This window comes from Camelus dromedarius, chromosome 11, assembly GCF_036321535.1.
Source record: "Camelus dromedarius isolate mCamDro1 chromosome 11, mCamDro1.pat, whole genome shotgun sequence".
NCBI classification, from domain to species: Eukaryota; Metazoa; Chordata; class Mammalia; order Artiodactyla; family Camelidae; genus Camelus; species Camelus dromedarius.
The window spans coordinates 20,558,394-20,581,288 of record NC_087446.1 but is presented as its reverse complement, the minus strand read 5'-3'; the positions used below and the strand labels follow the sequence as shown (position 1 = coordinate 20,581,288).

Below are 22,895 nucleotides of genomic sequence, written 5' to 3'. Positions count from 1 at the left end.
ATGATACTCTATTACTTATCCAAAGCATTTACTGTAATGCTTTCAAAGGGGTCTTAATATTTGTTCTTTCCTATTGTTTTTTATTTGTTACAGGCTTTAAAATCCTTTCTGACCCTTCTTTTCTTCTTGTTTCAGATCACCAGTAATTTTTCCGTGGTCCTCAGGATAAATGAAAAATATTATCCTAACCAATGGCTACTAGTCTACAGCTGGCTCTAAAACTTCACTTCGTCCTAAGGGAAACATGCCGCCTGAGTGAGTAAGTAATGTAATATTGTTCTTACTTAATTAGAAAAATAATCAATGACTGGGTGATATCTGAGTACTTTCTCCGCGTGTCTCCTTGTATCTGGAAGGACAAGTAGGTTTAAAGGAGCTTAGCTCTTTGAAGGGCAGCTCTTCAGAGGGAGTGCCCCTTCCGTTCTCATCACGGTTATTTCCAGTGCCTGGCACTTGAAGGTGCCCAACTGATATTTTTATTGCTCAAACAAGGTGAAATGGACTTTTAGATACATACTTACGGAAAGCAACATTCCTGTGAAGTCAAAGAGCTGAGCTAAGATTCTCAGGGTGGCAGGAGGTGAATTTTCCTTATTACTAAGCCTCTCCACGTTAGCACATTTGAAAACAAATTCTGGACAGATTCTTGTTTTATTTTGTCAACCACCTATTTTAAATTAAAACTGGGCATAAATGTAGCTACCTCAGGGGCACTAGGGCAGAAGCAGTAGAGATGACGAAGAGATGACGAAGAGATGGCTGACAGTTGCCTGAAAAGATGGGCGAAGGTTCTCGGTGAGTGGACTTAATGAAGAGACAGATGACACCACCATCTAAAAAGAAGTCCGTCCAGCCTGAAGGTAAGCACAGAGTCCTCTGTCTGGGGTTAGAGGGCAACCTCGGAAAACTAGATTTGGAAGAAGATGACATCTACTTTAATGTGATTGAGGTAAGCGGTGTTCTGTACAGGTTCTGGTTGACCCAACTATGGAGTTTCGTTCTATCAATGCCAGAGCTCTGAGCAGGGCACTGTTCATTGACTCTAGGCGAAGAAGATGGTGAAAGAGGAGGGACAGTGAGGTTCTATAAAAAATGGAAGCATTTTTCTCTGAGTTACTAGTGGCATAAAGGAAAAAAAGTAAAAGGATTCCACTTAATGATGACAAAGAAAAGCATGTGGTAGAGTTGTTCAACAAGACCACTTGCGTGAGTCTGGAATGTTGAGAGGTCAGCTTTGAGTGCTAGTTGGAAATGGAAATTTTATGTGTGATGAGATCACTGAAAGCTTTAGCTCAGGGGTGTCTTGAACAAATGTTTGCATTTGATCAAGCAGGTCCTTTGGGGAGAATGTGTCTTCATGAAATGATTTTAATCTTGTCAGTGGGAGCTTGGCAATTAGCTAATAAGAAGTGAGACAAGGTAAGTATGATTCCGAAATGCTAAGTGTGATCAGAGTAGAAATAGTCCTGGCTTCCTCTGTTTTAATCATGCTGAGTACTGTTCATGGTCAATGAGAATGTTGGGTCTTGGCTCCACCTGCCTTGGGGCTCTTGAGGGACTGGCTCCTCTGTAGCAGATTTGAGATTTTAAAGTCAAATACATTTTCACTCTCTGCTTCCATTCATATCCTTTACATGAAGAAACTGTATCTCTGGGGCATTCAGTCAACTGTTGGCTCCCTGGTCAAGCTGGCATTTTGCTGTACTGCCCTGAGAATGTAGACAGCAATCTGTATGCTGGGATACAGAGGGCATTTCTGAGCATTAGGAGGGTGCTAAAAGCATCTGCAGTTGACTGCCCCATTGGTCAGGGTAGAAGTATTCTATGAAATGTGCCACTGTGTGTATGCCCGAGTCAGAGAATGGAAAATGTCATCACCTTGGTCCTTACACATTACACAAGCTCATTTCAGCTACTGCAGGTGATAAAGTGTGAACCCCAACTCCATCTGTCGGACAGAGACCTCAGTGCTTGTGTCAGGGTAATAATAAGAAAGAAGCATGTGGAGAAATCTAGGTAAAAACTTATTTCACTATCAAAGTTAACACAAGATAAGAACACAGCAAATTCTTAGGACATGCACATTGTGACTCACAATGTGCATTTCGTGAAGGTTAACTTTACCATGGCAAGAGCATGCACTATTGTAGAGGACACTTTGTAAGTAGAAAGGTCAGAGTATTTTGGGTTTTTTTTGGCTTTGGGGGAAAAAATCACATTAAACAACAAAACACTTCATATCATGTATTTTAAAATACAGAGCACACCACCTGGCAAGATTAAAGTAATCACAGCAGAGCTCTCCCTCACCACAGTAACTTACTGGATGACAAAAATCTCCTTTCGCCTAAAGAAAAATGAAGAGTATCTGGAAGTAAAGATTCATCATTTATTTAGCATACACACACGCTGCATTAGTTTTGATTTGTTACTACAATAACATGAACATTAAATATCTTCAGCTTTCTTCTACTTTTCAACATTTCTTGTCCCAAATTTCACGTTTTGGTCAGATATCTCTTATCCGGATTTGCATCTTTTCAGCATTGCTTGCAAAGTAGTTTAAGACAGAAGTAAAATTAATGACCAGAATCTGTCAAAGAACTGATGGCAATTCAAATGCTATCAGTTTTACACAGAATTTCATATATATCAATCAAATATTATGCATTCTTTCTGAAGTCACAAGAATTACACTACTAAAGGTTTTCCAGTTTCTTCAAGCTTCAACCTACACTAAAATGCCATCATTCCTTTGCCCCATATCACTAGAAAATAAATAATCCCAAAGAAGCAGTTCTTCCCTTAGAATCATCCTCTGCATAGAAAAATGCTAGTTGAAGGAGGATAGTGTGGGCCTTTGTCTTTTTAAGAAGGTTTATATTGATCTCATTTAGAGTGCTTCAGAGTTAAATATACACACACATAATTTTAAGTTTATCTTGACACTTCAGAATGTCATGGGCCATCATCTTGGATGTCCTATTTACTAGAGGTATGACCTTGGACAGTAACTTAAATCCTCTAAGCATCTTTTGTTTTTCATCTGTAAAATGGCGATAAAAGTACACCTACCACAAACGACTGAACAAGTTGAGTGAGACCATTACATACAAAATGTACTACATGGTAATTAGTGGCTCATGAACAGCAGCAGTTACCATGTTAGCAAACCCTACACGTGAAAGTAGCTTGGGGTCATTTTTAATGTTACAAATATTATAAATGACAATAATACCAACTGTACTCTGATTTACAGTTTACAAAACACATACATAGGATTCTTTTAAATGGTAAGCTTCTTAAAGACACATATATTTAATAAAAATTCAACATGGAAAATTTAAAGTTATTAAAGAAAGAAAAATACTCTTAAAATAGCCAGAATAACTAGCATGGAACAAGGCATAACATTAGGGGGAAGATTGAGGAGGGGAAGAAACAGTGTCTGTCAAGTAAGAATATTAGTAAAATTGATTAATATTATTCTGTTACTCTGTTTTTTTCTGATTTGGTCACCAAAAGAAACCAAACTTTTAATTAAGTGTAAAAAGGAGATAATAAATGTTTTTAGCCAGTAGAATCTTTATCTTGTGAAAATTCTGTTGGGCTATTTAATTTTAAAAGTGTTAGAACTCTCTCTGGAAGGTAATCACTGTTACAGTTAAATTAGATAAAAGCCATCTGCTGGGCTCCTTCGTCTCAGCAACTTTAAAGCGACAGGTCTGCGGTTTACCTGGGTGTGTAAGCTCTTCTGGCTAATAGTTCCTTCTAGAAACCTTTCTCATTTCAGTGTGTTAACGGCTATGTTTTGAAGGAGCCATCAAGAAATACCATTTTGTTGTTTAGAAAATAACTCTTGGGGTTTATTTGATAATCTGCTGAATGTGTAATAGATGAGCCCAGATATTAAATATTCTTTCTAAACTTATATAGAAAATGTGCATAATGAAATAATGTTATAAATTCTCATTTGTAAAGATATCACCTTGGCTTAATCCTGAATGTTCTCATGGAGTTGCAGAGCACCTAATTTTGGAATTACATTCTCCCTTAGGAAGAAGTATGAAAGAAAGCTTCAGACCCTTTGTGAAATGAGGTAGAATGAAATCAATTAATGAGAGTTTACACATACAAAAATTATAGGAAAAATCTTGTAAATAAATATGCAGGCAGATATAATAATTTAACCATAAAACCCTAAATCCTTAAGAGGATTTAGCATCAAACATTGTAATGACTTTTTTTGGTCAACTAGCTTGCTCTCTAAAATTAATATTTTAATTATTGATTAGACATTCTTTTATCATTTCTGTCATAGACAGGTGATGAGATATAACACTGGGGAAAGTTGCAAGTCCAGTTAGCATGAAGGAGGTGGGCAGGCTGGAAGGAAAAGAAAGAGCATTTGTCAGCTAGGTAGATCTAAAGGAAATTTTCTGAGTTCTTTCCTGCAAATAACAAAGACGTGTGGTATAAGTTACTCAGCAACGTGCAAGTCTAACTCCAGAATCTGTCATTGGTCTCTGTGGCTCTACACCCTCATCAGGTATGTATGGTTTAGAATAGAGTTAGATTTTCCAGCACCTAACGCATTGTGCACAAGGCTAGTTATGATCTGTTATTCTTTTTTTTAAAGTCTTGTGTCTAATGTATTAGAGACGTTGTTAACATGAGAAACCTTCAAATCGTAAAGCTGGAGATGGAGCTCTGGGATGAGAATACCTGAGCTGCTTGATAGTTACTGCAGTAAATGTCTGTAATAAAGCAAGCAAAGCATAGTGCTGTGTGCCACTGGCATTACAGGTAAAGTTTTTACAGACGTGATCACTGGAATCATAACAAACAAGTGAGAAAGTAAAAAGCATGGAAACTAAAATTTCTAACTTCACTATGCTAAATGTGAAAACAATTATTTGAAATATGCTTGAAAGACATCTCTAGATCCTTTTATAAAGAAAGTGACATATAAATATAAACAAACATGGAAGTATGAAAATGAGTCAAAGTTAAGTAAGGCTGTCCTTGAATTATAAATTCCCAGTAATAATTTACACAGTCTTTGCCCACATTTTCCATTAGCTGTCATGACAGTCATTATTTAAAAAATGTGTATCTTACCCCTTTTTGATAAGGGCTGTGTTCAGAAGTGGAGGAAGAGGCAAACTGTGAGAATACACAGAGCTTACCATAGCCTGCCTGGGATGGTAACCTCCTTGATAAAGAATACTTTCTCCAGTACTGAATGGCTTCATTCACTTCTTCTCCTACAGGCCTTACTAAAGACTTACAGGTGATTAATACGGATTCTTTTTTTAAAAAGCTGTTAACTGTGTTTGCATACTTAGAAATGCACATTTTAGTATGAACAGATTCAAATAAATTGTTCAAAAATCTGAAATTAATTGCACCAAGAGAATTAAAGTTTTATTATCCCTTGTACGGTTTCACGTGTAGAAGAAAATTTGAGACGGGGCTCCCAGCCCTGTGGCACTGGCACAAAGAACTGAGAAAGGAGTGTGGACAGGGAGTGGAGCGCATCCTCCTGGTGTTCAGGTGGCCCCCGGGGGGGAAAGGAGAAGAAACTTCCTTGTACTATGCATGCAGTACGACCCTCTGAGGACTGGGATGTAGCCCAGTACTAGGAACGCTCTGCTGTTGCTGTGATATGATTTAACCTTGGCAAGTTACCCTGCAAATGTCGGGTAAAAAAAAAAAATCTGATCTTTTATGTAGAAAACTATCCTGCTTAATATACAACCATCTTACACATAGTCTTTGGAGCATTATCCAGGTTGGATGGGAACAACCTGTATTAGAAGATTTAAAAATGTACATATCTAAATATAAAGAAGTAAGTTTCCATATCCAGCAAACCAGATTTCTTTGTAATTTACTGATAACACTGAATAACTTTCATTCTGTAGCATTTGGAAGGACTTTGCTTATCAAATGACTGTTCCCTCTATAGCACATATTAGATATTTTTAGATATGCTGGAAATAATTTTGCACTTAGTCTATTAGGTGAAGACTAACTGTGGTAAATAACTATAAATGATTAATTCCTTTTTAAGTGTAAGACCTATACCATATTACCGTATTTTCAGACTGAGTAATAATTTCTAAAAGTTCAACATAGCTGTCCAGGTACCTTGTAACAACTGTCATGTGCTTGCAAGCATCACAAAATGTTCCATCCTGTAAGAATGTGAACTTAAGACAGCCTGATAATTCATCAAATTCTTAATAAAACTATCTTAATTAGGTATAAGTTTTTCAAATGTGCCAACATTTTGAAAAATTTATAATGGTTTTCAACTAAGCACTCTACTATTTCCAATACATATTGATAACACTTAATATTTAGTACACACATATTTACTTTTTCAAAGGTAATTTTTACTTTATACTTAATTCTTAAATACTAAGCATTTTAGGTACACAATTTATACTTTTATACTAAAATAAAGAGCTACAAGAAAGGCTTTTATAAAAATGATACGAACAATATCAAGTAGTTACATATTTAATTTAAATTTGTGATTAAAATGTGGACACCTCCAGAAAAATCCAATAGTTTTTTTTCACATCTAAAATATTAAAGTCTTAATGTGTATAAATATTTATCTGGAGGAGGGGGGAAAAAAGCTTAGTTGAATGTTATAGTCCAAGGTTCATATTCAACTCAAAGTATTAGGAAGATTAAGTGATTCTCTGAACACCAGTGAGAAGTGTGTAGAAGATAGAGGTCACCCTTTGAAAGAAGATCTCTGTGACCTGTGTAAATAGGAGCCCCACAAACACTTCCAACAAGCATAGGTCAGAACAGGGTCATGGCTCTGGGCCCTCTGGACCACTGTTGGCCCAGAGGAGTGTGCTCACCGCGTTAATCTCTCGTCCTTCAGTTCCAGGTCTGCTACTGTGATGAGCTGATCCAGCTTGAATTTAGTGTCGATAATTTCTGCATCCCGAGGAGAGTATGTCCCACCTTCTTTCTGCTTCTGTCGAATTCTAAAGTGAGTGTAGTCAAGTCCCAAAAGGGAATAGCATAGAAAGGATAGAACATTAGATTCAGTTTTCTTTTTAAGTAAAGACATTAGTCAAATAATTTTTGTATTGGGATCACATCTCTGATTAGGTTGTGAATTTATAGCTATTCAACTTTTTTCCTGTTTTAATTCCATAGAATGCATTCTACTATAATTTTTTGACATGCAGTTTTGTTTCAGATAGTTCTGAGTCACTGGCACATTTAAAATATAGAGCAAATGAAACTGAGGCTGGGAGCTAATTTCTCCTCCCCCAAAGCTGTCTCATAGATTTGTCATAGAAAGGAAATATGCCAGTGTGGAAATAGCTCACTGCCGTCAGCACCAGTGCTAAAAGGCAACACTCGATTGTTGTTACACACATGAAACATTTTTACATGTGTGAAGATGCATTAAAATGTGTTTTGAATTATCTCATTGGCTTTTGATAAAAATATTGTCAAGTATACAACATCTAAGTATAATTATGTATCCTATATATAATCTATCGAACCAAAGAATATAACATATAACTGGGAAACTCAGGTTTAAAAACAAGTCACATGATCTGAGAATCACATCCAAGTCTCTTCACTTTGAGCCCTGTTGTACATGCTTATTGTTCTATGACACAGTATGGTATATTACAAAGTAATATTTAGCTATTCTATCTTTTGTACTCCAAACACTTAATATTTATTATGAATCCTGTGTTGAAGATGATGATAAAGTGTGAAATATACTCCCTATCCTCAAGGACATAATTTAGTAGAGAAGCAGGATCTAAATGTAGAAAAAACTTAATTCAAGTTACAACTCATAAAACAGTAATTGTTTAGTTACAAAATGCTATATAAGTGATTACAACTATTAGTATTTAGAGAAGTAGAAAGTAGGATTTGACTGGAGTGTCCCAGAACAAGAAGGGGAAAGCACATTTCTGGTTGATTGAACAAAATCAGTTGTCTAAAAACCTAAGAAATATTCAGGCGAGAAGGGACACTCTTGGCTACAGAGAAGTATGCAGGAAAGTTGTAGGGAATGAAGGGGCCATTTCCTGCCCCCCAGAGAGTTCATCCTGTTAAAAAAAAATTGTTTTAGAGCAGAAAAACAATATGAATATGGTGGAATCACATCTTTCAGGGACAAGGACCACATCTTACACAAGATAGCTTTACAAGTGCCTAAAATAACCATGTTCTCTTACCGTCTCCCGGCTCAATCTGAGAACACTGGGATAGGGAAAAGCCCTTTAAGTTATCCAGCAAAATGGTAATTTTAAACATTGAAGATGAAACAGCATGCATGGCATACAGAATACAGGATGACAGTCTTTCAGATAAAATAAAAATAGCACCTCGTGTAATGGTTATTTTTACAAATGTAAGGTGTCTAACTCAGCAATCTACCTTATGAAACTAGACTTTAGGATCATAACTAAGATTTCCTCTGAGGTCCTGTGAACAGGGGGATTAAGAAACTGATACTGAGAATTTGAAAGGACACTTAGAAAACATAGTACAGACATTTTGGTAAAGTAAACATGAGAAAGGGGCCTATCATATAAAGAAATGGGACGTTTTTAAAGTGGTGTCCTTACTGTAAAAATGTTCTGTATAAACTTTAAAATTTAGACCTGGTTGAAATACTTTTAGTTAAACCTGTCAGAGTTATAGATTATTTGAAAAGATGTAGAAAGCCTGACACCTTCTGCTTTTGTGTTTGTGTCTCAGCTCTACGCCCACCCTTCTTTGCCCTGCCCTGTGATACTGGAGTAGCCTCTGTAACATACCTCATATCTCCTTTGCCAACTGGCAGGATGTTAAGCCTTGTCAATAGAGGGCACTACAGTGATCCTGCAAGGCCACAGGGACACGCTTCCCTTGAGAGTTGAAGTGGTGCATTATTCATGGTGGGAGCCCAGCAGCCCACCCAGATGAGCTCTAGCTGCCTCTTAATGTTCATACTCTCTCCATCAGTGAATGATCCAAGTAGCTCCAGCCCACCTACATAATCCCGAAGAGTGGGCTGCTTCCACGGTCCGATTCCAGCCTGCCTACCCTCCAATAATGAATAATGATGGGGAGCTTCTACAAAACAGCTCCAGCCCCTTCCTCTGTCAAATTTCTTTGTCCAAGGATAGGTGATAGGCAGCATGTGCCTTTGGTGGCCATTCCCTGTCAAACAGGAGTGAGACTTCTAGTTCTTTGCTCCTTTATTGTCTGCTGTCCCTTAGCCTAGAGACAGCAGCCACTGTGTCGCACTTGCTACTTCTGGTCCCTTACTGTTTTCTTTTACCCACTTTGTAGTTAACTATTTCTACTACTTAACAGTTCTTTTTATTAAATGTTTCCCATTCAAGTAACCATGGTGGCTTCTGTCTGACTGAATGATGTCCATAAAACATCTTAGGAATGTAAGTACAAATAAATCTTACCTTGCAAATGCAAAAATGGCTGTTCCAAGAAGAATGATTGAAAGAATACACAAAGTGACTGAAAGTATAATCTCTACAGTTCTTTCTGAAAGCCCTTCACCTGAAGAGGAAGAAGGATAACATTATCATTAGTTATTATTAAATGGAGTACTATAGTGGGTCTCAAAATACAGAGGAATATTTTCTTGGCATATTTCTCAAGAAGGCTAGTAAAGTGTACTAATGTGTTGTTTCCCTTCTTCTTAGATCTTCTTCTTAGATCTTCTAACTTTGGGGCTTAGTCTTTGGCCTTCTTCTTGTTTTCTGTGTAAACTCACACCCTTGGTAAGTCCATGCAGCCTCATGGTTTTAATTCCCATCTATGTGATGATGACTACTTCACTGTGATCTATGGAACTCCTGACTTGCATGTCCAATTGCCTACTATAATCTTTATTTAGAAGTGTAATTAAAATTTTAAAATCAAAATGTCCAAACTCCTATACTTCCCTTCTTCCAACTGTATCTTTCCACCTCTTAGTCAATGGCAACTTCATTGTTCCAATTGCTCAGGCAAAAAACCTTGGAATCATACTTAACTTTCTCTTTCTCTCATAGAACACATCAAAAATCTGTGTTTTCAATGGATACACACTTTTCACTAAGAGAAACCAGGGGAACTTGAAGAGAGAGTAATTCCAAAGTGTGATCAGGGAACAAAAGGAATATGGGACATCTAATGGGGCAAGAACGCTAAGAAGCCATCAAAGACTAAAGGTCTGGGAAGAACAACAGAGCATCCTGAAGAGGTTCCTACTGGCCAAAGATGGAACAATTTAAACTTTGTAATGAATAAAAACTGGAATTGACTGAAATAGATGCAATATATAAAAATCCATTAGTTATAATATTACTCAATGAAAGAGAGATCAAAATTAAATACTAATTTGTAAACACTGGTTATAGCTAAATCACCATTTTTTTTTACTCTAAACATCTTTAATTAAAGGGAGAAAATTAAGCATTTTCCTCCCTCTCTTTCTCAAAGAACTGTTTTCTATGAAGTCAAAAAAATAGTCCTAGTTAAGGCAATAAAGCTCTTCATTAGAGGAGAATTCTATTTAATAAATGTGGAAGAATTACAATTTAGAAATTAATTTTTCACTAATTAAATAACTGATTCAGGCAACAATCATAAATACATCTTTAAATGATAAGAAGGAAAGTTGGTAAGAACTTGGATATTTCAGAAATGTCAAACTATCACCTCACAGATTATCTGCTTGTTATAACAAGAGGAAAAACCAACTTTACAATGAAGGATCATGCTGCCACCAGCACTAAACTTACCGATCAATTTTAAGATCACTGAAACTGTGGCAACCAGATATTATACACCTCCTGAGGTGAAGTATGTTCATCTAGGCAGCAACACCTATAAAGCACCCCTGCCAAAAATGTTGACTGTGAATGTTCAAGCCCTTAGATCTTATCTGTAATTTATAAGGAAGTAGGAGATGGAGTAAAAAATACAATGACACCAATAAGCAGCAGACAAATTCAGAATATGGGACCTCCTGCAGGACAGCTCACCTGGTTGCTTCAATGAGTCTATGGCATAAGGGGGAAAAGGAAGAACAAGTCTCAAGCAATAGAAGTAAAAGCAAAAATAAACAAATGACACCTAATTAAACTTACAAGCTTTTGCACAGCAAAGGGAACCATAAGCAAAACAAAACGACAACCTATGGAATGGGAGAAAATATTTGCAAAGGATGAGACTGAACAGGGCTTAATCTCCAGAATATATAAACAGATGATACAACTTAAAAACAAACAACCCAATCCAAAAATGGGCAGAAGACCTTAACAAGCAATTCTCCAGTGAAGACATATGAATGGCCAATAGGCACATGAAAAAATGCTCAATATCACTAACTATCAGAGAAATGCAAATCAAAACTATGATGAGGTATCACCTCACACCAGTTAGAATGGCCATCATTCAAAAGTCCACAAATGACAAATGCTGGAGAGGCTGTGGAGAAAAGGGAACCCTCCTACACTGCTGGTGGGAATGCAGTTTGGCGCAGCCATTATGGAAAATAGTATGGAGATTCCTCAAAAAACTAAAAATAGACTTACTATATGATCTAGTAGTCCCACTCCAGGGGATATATCCAGAGGGAACCTTAATTCAAAAAGACACCAGCACCCCAATCTTCGTAGCAGCACTATTTACAATAGCCAAGACATGGAAACAACCTAAATGTCCAGTGATGGATGACTGGATAAAGAAGCTGTGGTACATTTATACAATGGAATACTACTCAGCCATAAAAAATAATAAAACAATGCCATTTGCAGCAACGTGGGTTAACCTGGAAAATGTCATTCTAAGTGAAGTAAGCCAGAAGGAGAAAGAAAATACCACATGATGTCGCTAATATGTGAAATCTAAAAAAATATAATAAAATAAAGACAAACTTATTTACAAAACAGAAACAGACTCACATAGAAAACAAACATGGTTACCAGGGGGGAAAGGGAGTGGGAAAGTATAAATTGGGAGTTTGAGATTTGCAGATACTAATTTTTATATACACACACACACACATATATATATAATAAGTTTATACTGTATAGCACAGGGAACTATATTCAGTATCTTATAGTAACCTATGATGAAGAATATGAGAATGAATGTATGTATATTCCTATGTGACTGAAATATATTGTGCTGTACACCAGAAATTGACACATTGTAAACTGACTGTACTTCAATAAAAATATATTTAAAAAAAACAGAAAAAAAGAGATTGAGACACAAGTCAAAAATATATGAACTTCTTACTTGTATCCTGATTCAAACTATAAAGAAAAAGAATCAGAGGATGAGTTGAAAATATATGTAGTATTATATATTAAGGATTTGTTAATTTTACTTAACTGAGATGATAAAATGTACTTTTTGGAGAAATATGCTAAAGTATTTTGGAATGGAATATAATGCTTTTTGTGATTAAGATACTTCAGAAATAAAAGAACAAATGCATAAATAAGAGATGTAGCAAAGTGGTAGAAATTAACTAAATTTAACAGGTCTATGGAGGTTCATTATACCATCCAGAACTTTTGTGTAACTCGGTTCACTTCTCACTACCTCTGATGCAAGCATCCTGATCAAGGCCACCATCCTGTTTCACATGAATTTTGTACGGACACTTAACAAGTCTTCCTGTATCCATCCTTGTCCTGTTTCCATCTATTCTCATTTAACATTCTTAACACAGAAGCAAGAGTAATGCTTTTGAAACATTTCCTCTCTATTTAAAATCCTCCTCATCTCTCACAGAGAAAAACCAAAGTCCTTCTAACGGCCTATGGCTGTCAGTTAATGGCCTCTGGTCCCTCATTAACTCTCTGGTTCCCTGTTACCTCTTTGACTTCCCTTCCAGTCTCCACCTTGCTCATTACTCTGGAGCCAGGCTGGCCTCCTTGTTGTTCTTGGAATACACTAGGTCATTCTTGACACAGGGCTTCTGGCCAGCTTCTGCCTGTACCTGGAAAGGTAATTCTCTTGTACATCTGCCTGGGTAGCCATTTCATTACCTTCAAGGATTTGCTCAAATAATCACCTACTCAATGAAGCCTATACTGACCACCTCTCACAGACTGAATGTATGTGTCCCTCTAAAATCTAATACAGTGTGACTGTATTTGGAGCAAAGAAGCAATTATGTTCCATGAGATCATAAGGGTTGGACCCTAATCCTATAGAACTGTTGTCAACAGATGACTGGATAAAGAAGCTGTGGTATATTTATACAGTAGAATTCTACTCAGCCATAAAAAAGAATACAATAATGCCGTTTGCAGCAACATGGATAGACCTGGAGATCATCATTCTAAGTGAAGTAAGTCAAAGAAAAAGAAAAATACCATATGCTATCACTCATATGTGGAATCTAAAAAAAGAAAAAAGATGACACTAATGAACTTATCTACAACACAGAAAGACTCAGAGACATAGTAAACAATCTTACGGTTATAGGGGGAAGGGGTAGGAAGGGATAAATTGGGAGTTTGAAATTTGCAAATATTAACTAGTCTATATAAAACGGATAAACACCAAGTTTTTTCGGTATAGCACAGGGAACTATATTCAGTATCTTAGGATAACCGATAATGACTAAAGAATATGAAAACAAACATATGTTTGTATACATATGACTGAAACATACTCTACACCAGAAACTGACACGTTGTAAACCGACTATACTTCAAGAAGCTAGTTCTCTCCTCCCTGTGCACACTGAGGAAGGGCCACCTGAGGACACAGCGAGAAGGCGACCTTCTGCAAGCCAGAGGAGAGCCCTCACCACGTACTGAATTGGCTGGAACCTTATCTTGGACTTCTGTAAGAAAATTAATTTCTATTAAGTCACTCAGTCTATGATACTTTGTTATAGCAGCCCAAGCAGATTAAGACATCACCCTACTGAAGACTGAAAGCTACAGCTCCCTTACTTCCCGCCTTCCCCCTTCTACATCCTCTGCACCCTGGTCTACTTTTTCTTCACTCCATAGCCCTTATTACCTGGTAACATATAGTTCATTTATTTATTGTCTTATAATTTGTTATCTGTCCCAAATGTAAGCTCCCTGAGGATAGGAGTCTTTGTTTTATTCAAAACTGTATTCCAAGTTCTGAGAATAGTACTAGGCACATAGTAAATAGTCAATAAGTAAATTTTCTAAATTTACTAATAAATAAAAATACTAATTTTGAAATAGACATTAAACATCTTCAGGTTGAAGATCAGATATTAAGCCAAATAAGAATATACAAGTTATTAATCATTTGTTTTTGATACAACTAATTACAACCAATTTTAAGTTATATGATTTAAAATTTTACCTTAGGAAATATCAAAAGTCAAGTGACAAAATAAAATAGGTTAACTGTCTGTGAAATATGCAGGGATTAATGCTTCATCTTCTCCCCCGGATTGGTGCTTATGAAATGTTAATGATATGAAAGAGTCCCTGTGGCTATTCTGCTTGGTAGATTTTAATGAATTTGGAATCTGAAACACTTATCAGAGTTTCATGGTCATCTGGACTCTCCCGCTAAATTTAGAAGATTCTAAAGGAGCATGTAGCTTACAAAATATTTTAGATGCACCTTTTACATACAATATGAATGGTCTGCTTTACGAATTTCACATGCTGACTCTTACTTGGATATTCCTGGGAAAAGAAACATGAAGATGGCTAAAGAATCGTATTTATCAGGTAGTACTGAGCCACCGGACCTTGGAAGCCGGTGGGAAAAAAATAATTTCGTAGACGATAAAAAATTTTCAGATTAGATTACCATTTCAAAGCACTAGCCAAGGGAAGTGAGGAGATGACATGTAATGTATTAATAAACAATAGGTAATCCTTTGGGCACATGTATTATGTGGAACTATGAGGAAAGGACAAAATGTACCATGACAGTCCAGTACAAATGCTGATTCACTGCTGTGCGTGGACTCAGAGCATGACCAGGACAGCATGAAGTCACTCTTCTAAATCCTCTCATAGAAAACAGAACTCTTTCACATGAAAATACAAACTTGATTCTTTTTGTAATAATCACAAGTCATTTCCTGACTAGCCTTAGAATCCTATGAAAGGTCAAACTATGTTTTATTTGCATAACAGAATATGCGACCGTAAGCAGATTATAGTTACAAGGCACTACCTAATTTTTCCTAAGTATTATCCTTTGATTAAAATTATTATTTAAACTCAGCATCTAGATCTGAGTTTTTAAGCCAGTTTTATATCTCTAAGAAGAAACGAACTGAGTAAGTTCTAAAGCTCGCAGGACAACATCTAGCTTTCGATGTGAGTACACAGTACACGAACCGTCCTCTTAATATTATTAATCTTAAAAGAAAATAAGTTCTTATAACAGAAGTTAAGTATAAAAAGTTCTCTTTTAGGCCAGTATTACCATCCAGCATATTCAAATACTGTACTAAAAGTCATTCAATTTCATAATTCAAGAAATGTAAAATACCCTGAAATAAATGTTATTTTCACATCAGATTGGCAGTATATTAGAAGCAGATAATAAACAGTGGCTTCCAAGATGGAGAGAAAAGTCACACTTACTCATAAAAAAAAAAAACAAAAACCAAAAAGGCACTGCATCTTTTTGTGTAAAAATAAAGCATACTCGTGTATGAATGTTAGCCTCAAAAAGGCTAAGGTGAGAAGGTGAAAAGAGAACAGCTAGAAATAACTTAAAATGTTGAGAAGAGAAAATGGTCCAGTAAGGACAGGAGGTCTGTGGGAACAGAGCAATCAGCAATAGTAATGAAACTGGAAGGTACTTGGGTACGTAGTGACTTCCAGCAACGCAGGACAGTGCTTCCGCGCACAGCACTGACTCGAGTCAGCCTGTCAGGGTCAGAAAGCTCGTGCTGCCACCTCCCAGCTCTGTAACCTTGGGCAAGTTACTTAACGACCCAGCTTCAGAGTTCGTACCGATAATTTGGGGATACCCATAAATACGAAATCACGTGATAGGGTTGTAGTGAAAAATACATGGGGTTATATAGAAAAACACCCATAATGGGCTTGGCACATAATGTTTCATATCCTTATTAATAACATTTCATATTCATTAATCTATCCATTTGTCTGATTTAATCTCCCAGTTAGCTTATGAAGTAGGTATTATTATTCTCGTTTTGGAAATAAGATTGCAGAAGCTAATTTGTTAAGTAACTAACCCAAGGTTATGAACATTCCATATAAGCCAAAACTGCCTGAAAAATGCAGGTTTGACTGAAGTTTATGAGGTTCATCGTCACATTACCACTGCCTCATTAGCGTCATAAAACTTTCCCCTGTTCCTCTGGTATCGTGGAGGCAAGTGATCCTTTTCCTGCAAACAATACATGGTGACTCCCTATTTCTGTCCTAAGTGAGCATATTGGAACTTTTCCTTGTTAGCAAAGTAATTAAATGAGAAGTGTGATGACAGAAGAAAACAATCACAGAGTGCCTCTGCCATGGGGTTTAAGGTTTCATCCTGTTCAGCTTTAATGAAGCCCTGTGAGGTGCAGAAAGGAGTGTCTGGTTTTCAAATCACAGGAATCCTCTCTAATTAAACCTTGCAATCAAAACATTGCCTACAAGCCGCTTCCCTAAACGGATGTGCCTGAGGAGGATTTTTGAAAAGCATTTACGAAGGATTCTTGTGAATTTGGTTAACAAAAATGTGAATGCTCAATCCTGAGTGAAAACAAAAATCAAGTTGTAGTTCTTTCAGATTAAAATGACAGCACATGTCACTTCCTGTTATTCCTACAGGCCATAAAGATTTTCCTATGTGCAGACTCTCCTTCCACCTTATTCATCCTTATTCAGCAAAGCCCCATCTAGCCCCTTTGCACTTCGCTTGTTAGCCTTTTTCACTAAACTTTAACCTCTTAGTTCATCAGTGATTCTTTTGCCCCTAATTTGAACATCCAAATATCTCCGACAGAACCACTAACAAAACGCTCTTAGAAGTATATGCTGTGGGGGAGGGTACAGCTCAGTGGCAGAGCACACGCTTAGCATGCACAAGACGCTCAGTTCAATCCCCAGTACTTCCATTAATTAATAAACAAACCAACCTAGTTACCTCCCTCCCCCCCCCAAAAATTTAAAAAAATAAGTTCATGCCATTTGCTAACTTAGAAACACAGCCTTGCGAAGGCTTTTAAATCCTGAAGATTCTGTTGATAGGCAACTCGACTTGAAGCTCATCGCCTATGGTCTGCTAAGTACCAGTGAATGAACGTACATCCAGTGGTGGGTTGGTGACCTACATGGGACCTGGACTTCTTTTACTGAAGTCTGAGATACACACATAAGTGCTGGGCAGGCTTGTTAGAAATGTTAGGAGCCACTAGCTTGATGCCAGTGCTGTCATATATCCCAAAACATGACATCTGAGAAAAAGAGGACTCGAACATCCTTTGTAGTCCTATGATGACACCAGGGGCATCACATCAGTGCATTTTTCTGTTTGCTTCCCCCATTCTCACCGCATGGCATCATTCTCGCATTGACCACTGCCCTCTGTAGAAATGGTCAACTTCATTTCCTTTTTAAAGCACTTCTACTGTCTTCCTCAGCATGTTCTTTTTCCAAAAACTCTACGGCTCCCTGGTCTTTTATTAATGCCAGTCATAGACCAGAGCCATTTCTGAAGGGTGTCTTTTGGTGCTCAACCCACCAGAGTGAATCTGATGTCCACAGAACCACAATATCCAATATCCAGCTGAAAAACTAATGTGAGGACAGAAACTGATGGTGTTACATCCATTAACCAGCAACATGACTGGCAATCGAGGAATTCTGTTCCAGTGGGTCTACTCCATGTTCCACATATGAACATTTCATTTCACCACAACTCAGGGTTGTATTCTTATTTCCTCCAATCCTGCCTGGCACTGTTCTACTAGTTACCAGTGACTATCCATGTAGCAGAATTCCATGCCAATCCAAAGTAAGCATTACAGAGCAAAAGCCTATCTATCAGGAGAGAGCCCACGGACGACCACTCTAAGGAGGAGCCTGAAAGGCTATCCTGTGTCACTGGTCTACATATGACATGAACCCTGAAAAATCTAATCAGATACACAGGACCCTTCCTTGTCGCTAGCCCTTACCAACCCAGCAGCCTCCCGCCCACTGTGTGCAGTCTGAGTTTCACCGATCGCTCCTACTCTAACTCTGGCGAGACCCAGCGCTCTGCCCTTCATTCCACATCTCACACCCCCCTCGTCTCCTGCTGTGCCCAGGGCACCCGAACATCAGCACCTGGGTGATTAGGGTGGGAGTGGTTCTGATTCCAAAACTGGACCCAGAGAACTGATGGTGTATTTCTTCTACCTTCTAGAATTACTGAATGTATTCCACAAATTTGGCTGAGTGGAAGGAAGGAAAAAGACTGTTGCCGAGGAACACCTTGAGACCACCTATTGCCAAAGTGCTGGATGAGGCCCATCCTTGGCCAAAGGGAAGCCTTTTGGCAGAATCTGAGGAATCAGGTCCCGTATACCACGGTTCCTGAGCCTGGCTCTCCCTCTTCTTTCATTCCTGTTACCCTAGAAGTGTCAACTTTTCATTTCAGATCATTGGTTGAACTTGTCCCCATATCAACAATCTGTATGGAACCAGCAAGCTCTGAGAGGACTAGCACACAACAGACAGCACAGCAGGGGCATCTCTTCTCGCTCTGCTTCCACGAAGTGTCACCTCCCTGAGCCACATGAGCCATCCACTTGTTCTACGTCTCTCATCTTCCATTGGTAAACCCACGGGGATCACCGTTTAGCTGCGGTAATACATAGTTTCTGAACGCTGGAACCTAAAGGAAATTATGTTGATGCCATCAAAACATTTACCTCACAGTGGTGGGGTCATGGTGTGATAAACTTACCTACCAAATGAAGAAACGCTCGACAGTTTAAAAACCGTAAGTCTAGTCAGCCAATTTAAAATGATTGAATTATTGGGTAAAATTAAAGCAATGATTTTATGGAATTAAGCAGACGGCCAACAAAATTTGTGTTTTTCCTCTGTAAACAACTATGTAGCTAACCATGTGCCCCTTCTTTATTTCTTCAAGATCCAAAGTTTCCTTAACTAAGTGGAGGCATCAGAAGCTGGCTTTTTATATAGCCAACGATCCACAACCAGATTAGAATTTCTCACTGGAAATGGTGGAACAATCCATCTTCTTCCAGCCACAACTCAGTAAAATCTACTGCATTCATGAGATACTCTGATCTGAACAACACATAAAGTTCCACACTCCTGGAGCTTGATACAGAGGAAACAAAGGTGTGATATACTCAGAGAAATCCTATGAAAGTAATTTCTCCTTAAAGAAGTATATTTTTTAAATCTTTGATTATAACATATCCAAAAAGAAGCTATTAAACATTTAAAATTTTATGAACTATAAAATATTAATACCTTTACCTATATTGTTTTATTTAACTCTTTCAAGGGAGATAACTATCATCACCGTTTTCCAAATAAGAAAACTGAGGTTTATAGAAATTAAATTATTTTTTCAAGTGGCAGCGCCAAGATTGGAATCCAGGTCTCAATCCTGTATTTGTAGGGTAATGGTTATGAAATGTGTCCTGGAATCCTGGCAGAGCCACTTAATTACTGAATCTGGGCCTTGGTTTCCTCATCTATAAAGTGGAACTAACATTAGCACCTAACAAAGCTTCTGAACGTCAGCACCACTGATTATGGGTTAGATGAGTCTTTGCTGGAGGGGCTGTCCTGCGCACTGGAGGACACACAGCATCACCCTGGCCTCTCTGCCCACTGGATGCCAGAAGCTTGAGTGCCCCCCTCCCCCAATTGTGACAACCAAAAATGACTCCACACATTGCCAGATGTCCCCTGGAGGGTAAAATCACTCTGGGTGAAAACCAATGACCTAAATTAAAGGGTAAGTGTGAAGACTCCATCAGCTAATACAAACAAAGAGCCCTAGAGTGTCTGGCGTAGAATATTTAGTATTATTTAAGATGATGGTAAAGAGAAAGGAAGAGGAGGAAGACAGGAGGGTGGGGGAGGAGGAGGAAGAAACATACTTGCATCTGACTGAATTGTATTTGTGTCTTATTCAGGCCTAATTGGGTGGCTATAATTGAAAAACTCATGAAAGAGTTGATTAGAAAGAATAAAATTAAGACTGGTAAGCCTGTAGTTCTTAGGATTATTTCAGGAAGAATCTCCATAATCCTTTTTCTTTTGTATTAAGTAAAAATGTTTTACATATAAGATTACATATTAAACAGACTAAAAAATACTTGCCTAGTATAGTGTTAGTACACATCAGCCTAGAACAAATATCATGTTGAAATCTATGTCGAGATCTGAAAAGATGGAACATCCAACACTTAAAAGAACATTCAAATACTATTTTCTCCTTAGTCTAGATAATTAACCTTGAAATGTATTTATAGTTGAGAACATTCAGTCACGGATTAATACATTTACTAACGAATGTTACAGTGGTGATTAGCATCTTGAGATTATAAATGAAATAAAACTACAAAGTATGTCTTACCTAAAGTCTTAACAGGATCAGAGTAGTCAGAGTCAGTAAATTGTCCCATGACATTTGTGGCTCTAAATTTAAATCTATAAAAAACAAAAAACAAAAAGCTTGTATACCATATGATTTTTTTTTCCTATGAATACTATTAACAAATAACAAAATAACAAATTAACAAATTAACAAATATAAAAAAGATATATTTTTGTTCAAGAGAAAATGAATTTACAAAGTGTAAGCTTGGAAATCAGGATGAATAAATAATATCCTTATGTGAGATGAATAATTATCCTGGTCAAGGACCTCTTACACTTCATGCAAGAGTGACTCAAAATTTGAGCAGACTCTTGAAACAGTCAGCAGGTTAATCAGATGCAGTAGGTCACCTCCCTCACGGATTTGTTTGGGTGACATGACTTAGTATCTGCACAGGCACACTTTATAAAGCATAACCGTTATCCCTCACCCAGCTCTGAAAATACCAGTAAGCCGGCTTTGGAATGGTCATGTAAAACTTATCTTGTTAACGTGTAAATGAATGAAGAACAGTATTTCTTAATTCTGTGTGTGCACATTTGTATTTTTACTTTCTATGCTTTCATGACATATGAAATAGAAAATGGATGCAGAAGAAAAATCAATCTTAAAAAGCCCTGGATGATTCTAACACCACAGAGACAACTGAAATTTACCTTATTTAAAAACTAGATTAAAATATAAAATCAATCCACATTAGTAAACTGCAGTGCATAATTTAATCTCTACTATTCTCAAATTCTTAGGTCTTTATGGATTATGTGAGGAGTGTTTTGGAAAAGTAGGCAAAATAAACAATTCTTGAATAAATATTAAACTTTGTTATATATAATTTCATAACTCATTGTATGATGATTAATTTCAGGCCATCACTTAGTAACCAAAGTAACTTTATGGAATAACATGATAGAGCATTCTTTTTTCAAATGCCTAACTCCTCTAACTTTTATATTAACTTGCCCTAGGATGTTTATAAATAATTTAATAGTGCTTTAACTAGCCAACAGAAATGAAACTAGCTGTCTTTTTCAAATTTAGTAGTAAACATTAAATAATTTAAATATTTAAAAAATTATAGTCTTATACAAAAATAATATAGTAGTTAATTCACTAGGAGAAAACCAATTTATCAAAGCATTTGATAAAGTTAAAATATCAGCATTTGTTTTTATATTACATTATTATAGTCTACAAAATGCCAAATATTTAATTGAACTGTAAAGATGTCAATCATTCGTTCAGATGTTTGATAACATAAAGAGCAGGAAATGGTTGCTCTGACTGAGGCAAACTGAAGCCATCATTAACCAAAAGACTAGGGTAGTATTTCTAAAAGCCTGTAAATTAGCATGCATGGCAGAATGAGTGAAAAACACAAAATATTACACATTAGTCACGTGGTCCTTTACAGAAAGAATTAAATTCCCCTGTGTTCTCCAGTTACACATTTTTCATATTACCCTTATGTCACTTATCATATCAAATCATAATTACTTTTAAACTTGCCTACTTCCCCTAGAACTGAATGTTTATCGAATGACTTGATCTTTATCATGGATCAGGATATGATACATTATGGATGCCCAGTGCTTACTGGAAAGACGAAAGGTTGGGTAGATGGATGGATGAAAGATGTCAACTAGCATGCTAACATGATCCAAAACTGGCATAAACTATACTTACAAGTATTGCTTTTTTGGTTTCAGAGGTCCATTGCAAATTTTGTCTTCATTGCCAGGAATCATACATGCATTATCAGCACCTATGATGTAAATTTCTTCATTGCCACTAAACTTTGCCTTTCCTTCTGTACACGGGGGGTTAGGAAAGCCTTCATTTGTAAAATATGGCCTCGGTTTATTAAAATACGCATCATACCACTTTGTTACATTTCCATCATGCTGAGCTATTTTCACAAAAAAAAGAATAATGATTACAAGTAATATACAAATGTATTTTCTCATTTATAAAGGGTGTTTCTATAATCGCATGAGGAAAACCTGGATACAACAGCTGTCACTCTAGGAACCACAAGAGATGAGTAAGCTGATCCCCCTGACTAGGCATGGAATCCTATCCCGCCCATCACACAAGCATCTATGGGCATTGCTGTGAAGAATGACTTCTCATGAAGAGAAAGAACATCCCTCAGTCAAGGGTAACACTCATTCACACCTCCAAAGAAGCTATCAAGACTCCATCCTGCCAAAATCAAAACCATCTTACCAGCATATGGAATAAATAAATCACGTATTTTAACCACGCTTCTTCTT

General features: G+C 37.1%; 1 protein-coding gene and 1 long non-coding RNA gene across 2 annotated transcripts in view; one reads left to right on the top strand and one right to left on the bottom strand.

Moving 5' to 3' along the window:
• Positions 1 to 22,895, bottom strand: part of PTPRQ (protein tyrosine phosphatase receptor type Q) — a 186,761-nt gene that overhangs the window by 32,214 nt on the left and 131,652 nt on the right. Inside the window, exons 34-37 of the mRNA XM_031463085.2 lie at positions 22,306 to 22,528; positions 20,599 to 20,672; positions 9,468 to 9,567; positions 6,885 to 7,013 (exon numbers count right to left, since the gene is read on the bottom strand). Of these exons, the coding sequence (XP_031318945.2) occupies positions 6,885 to 7,013; positions 9,468 to 9,567; positions 20,599 to 20,672; positions 22,306 to 22,528 (526 nt within the window). The remainder of the gene's footprint in view (positions 1 to 6,884; positions 7,014 to 9,467; positions 9,568 to 20,598; positions 20,673 to 22,305; positions 22,529 to 22,895) is intronic.
• LOC116156459 (uncharacterized) lies at positions 182 to 22,895 on the top strand. The gene is made up of 3 exons (XR_010383141.1): positions 182 to 259; positions 18,400 to 18,978; positions 22,595 to 22,895. It is a non-coding gene; the product is annotated as an uncharacterized LOC116156459 (long non-coding RNA).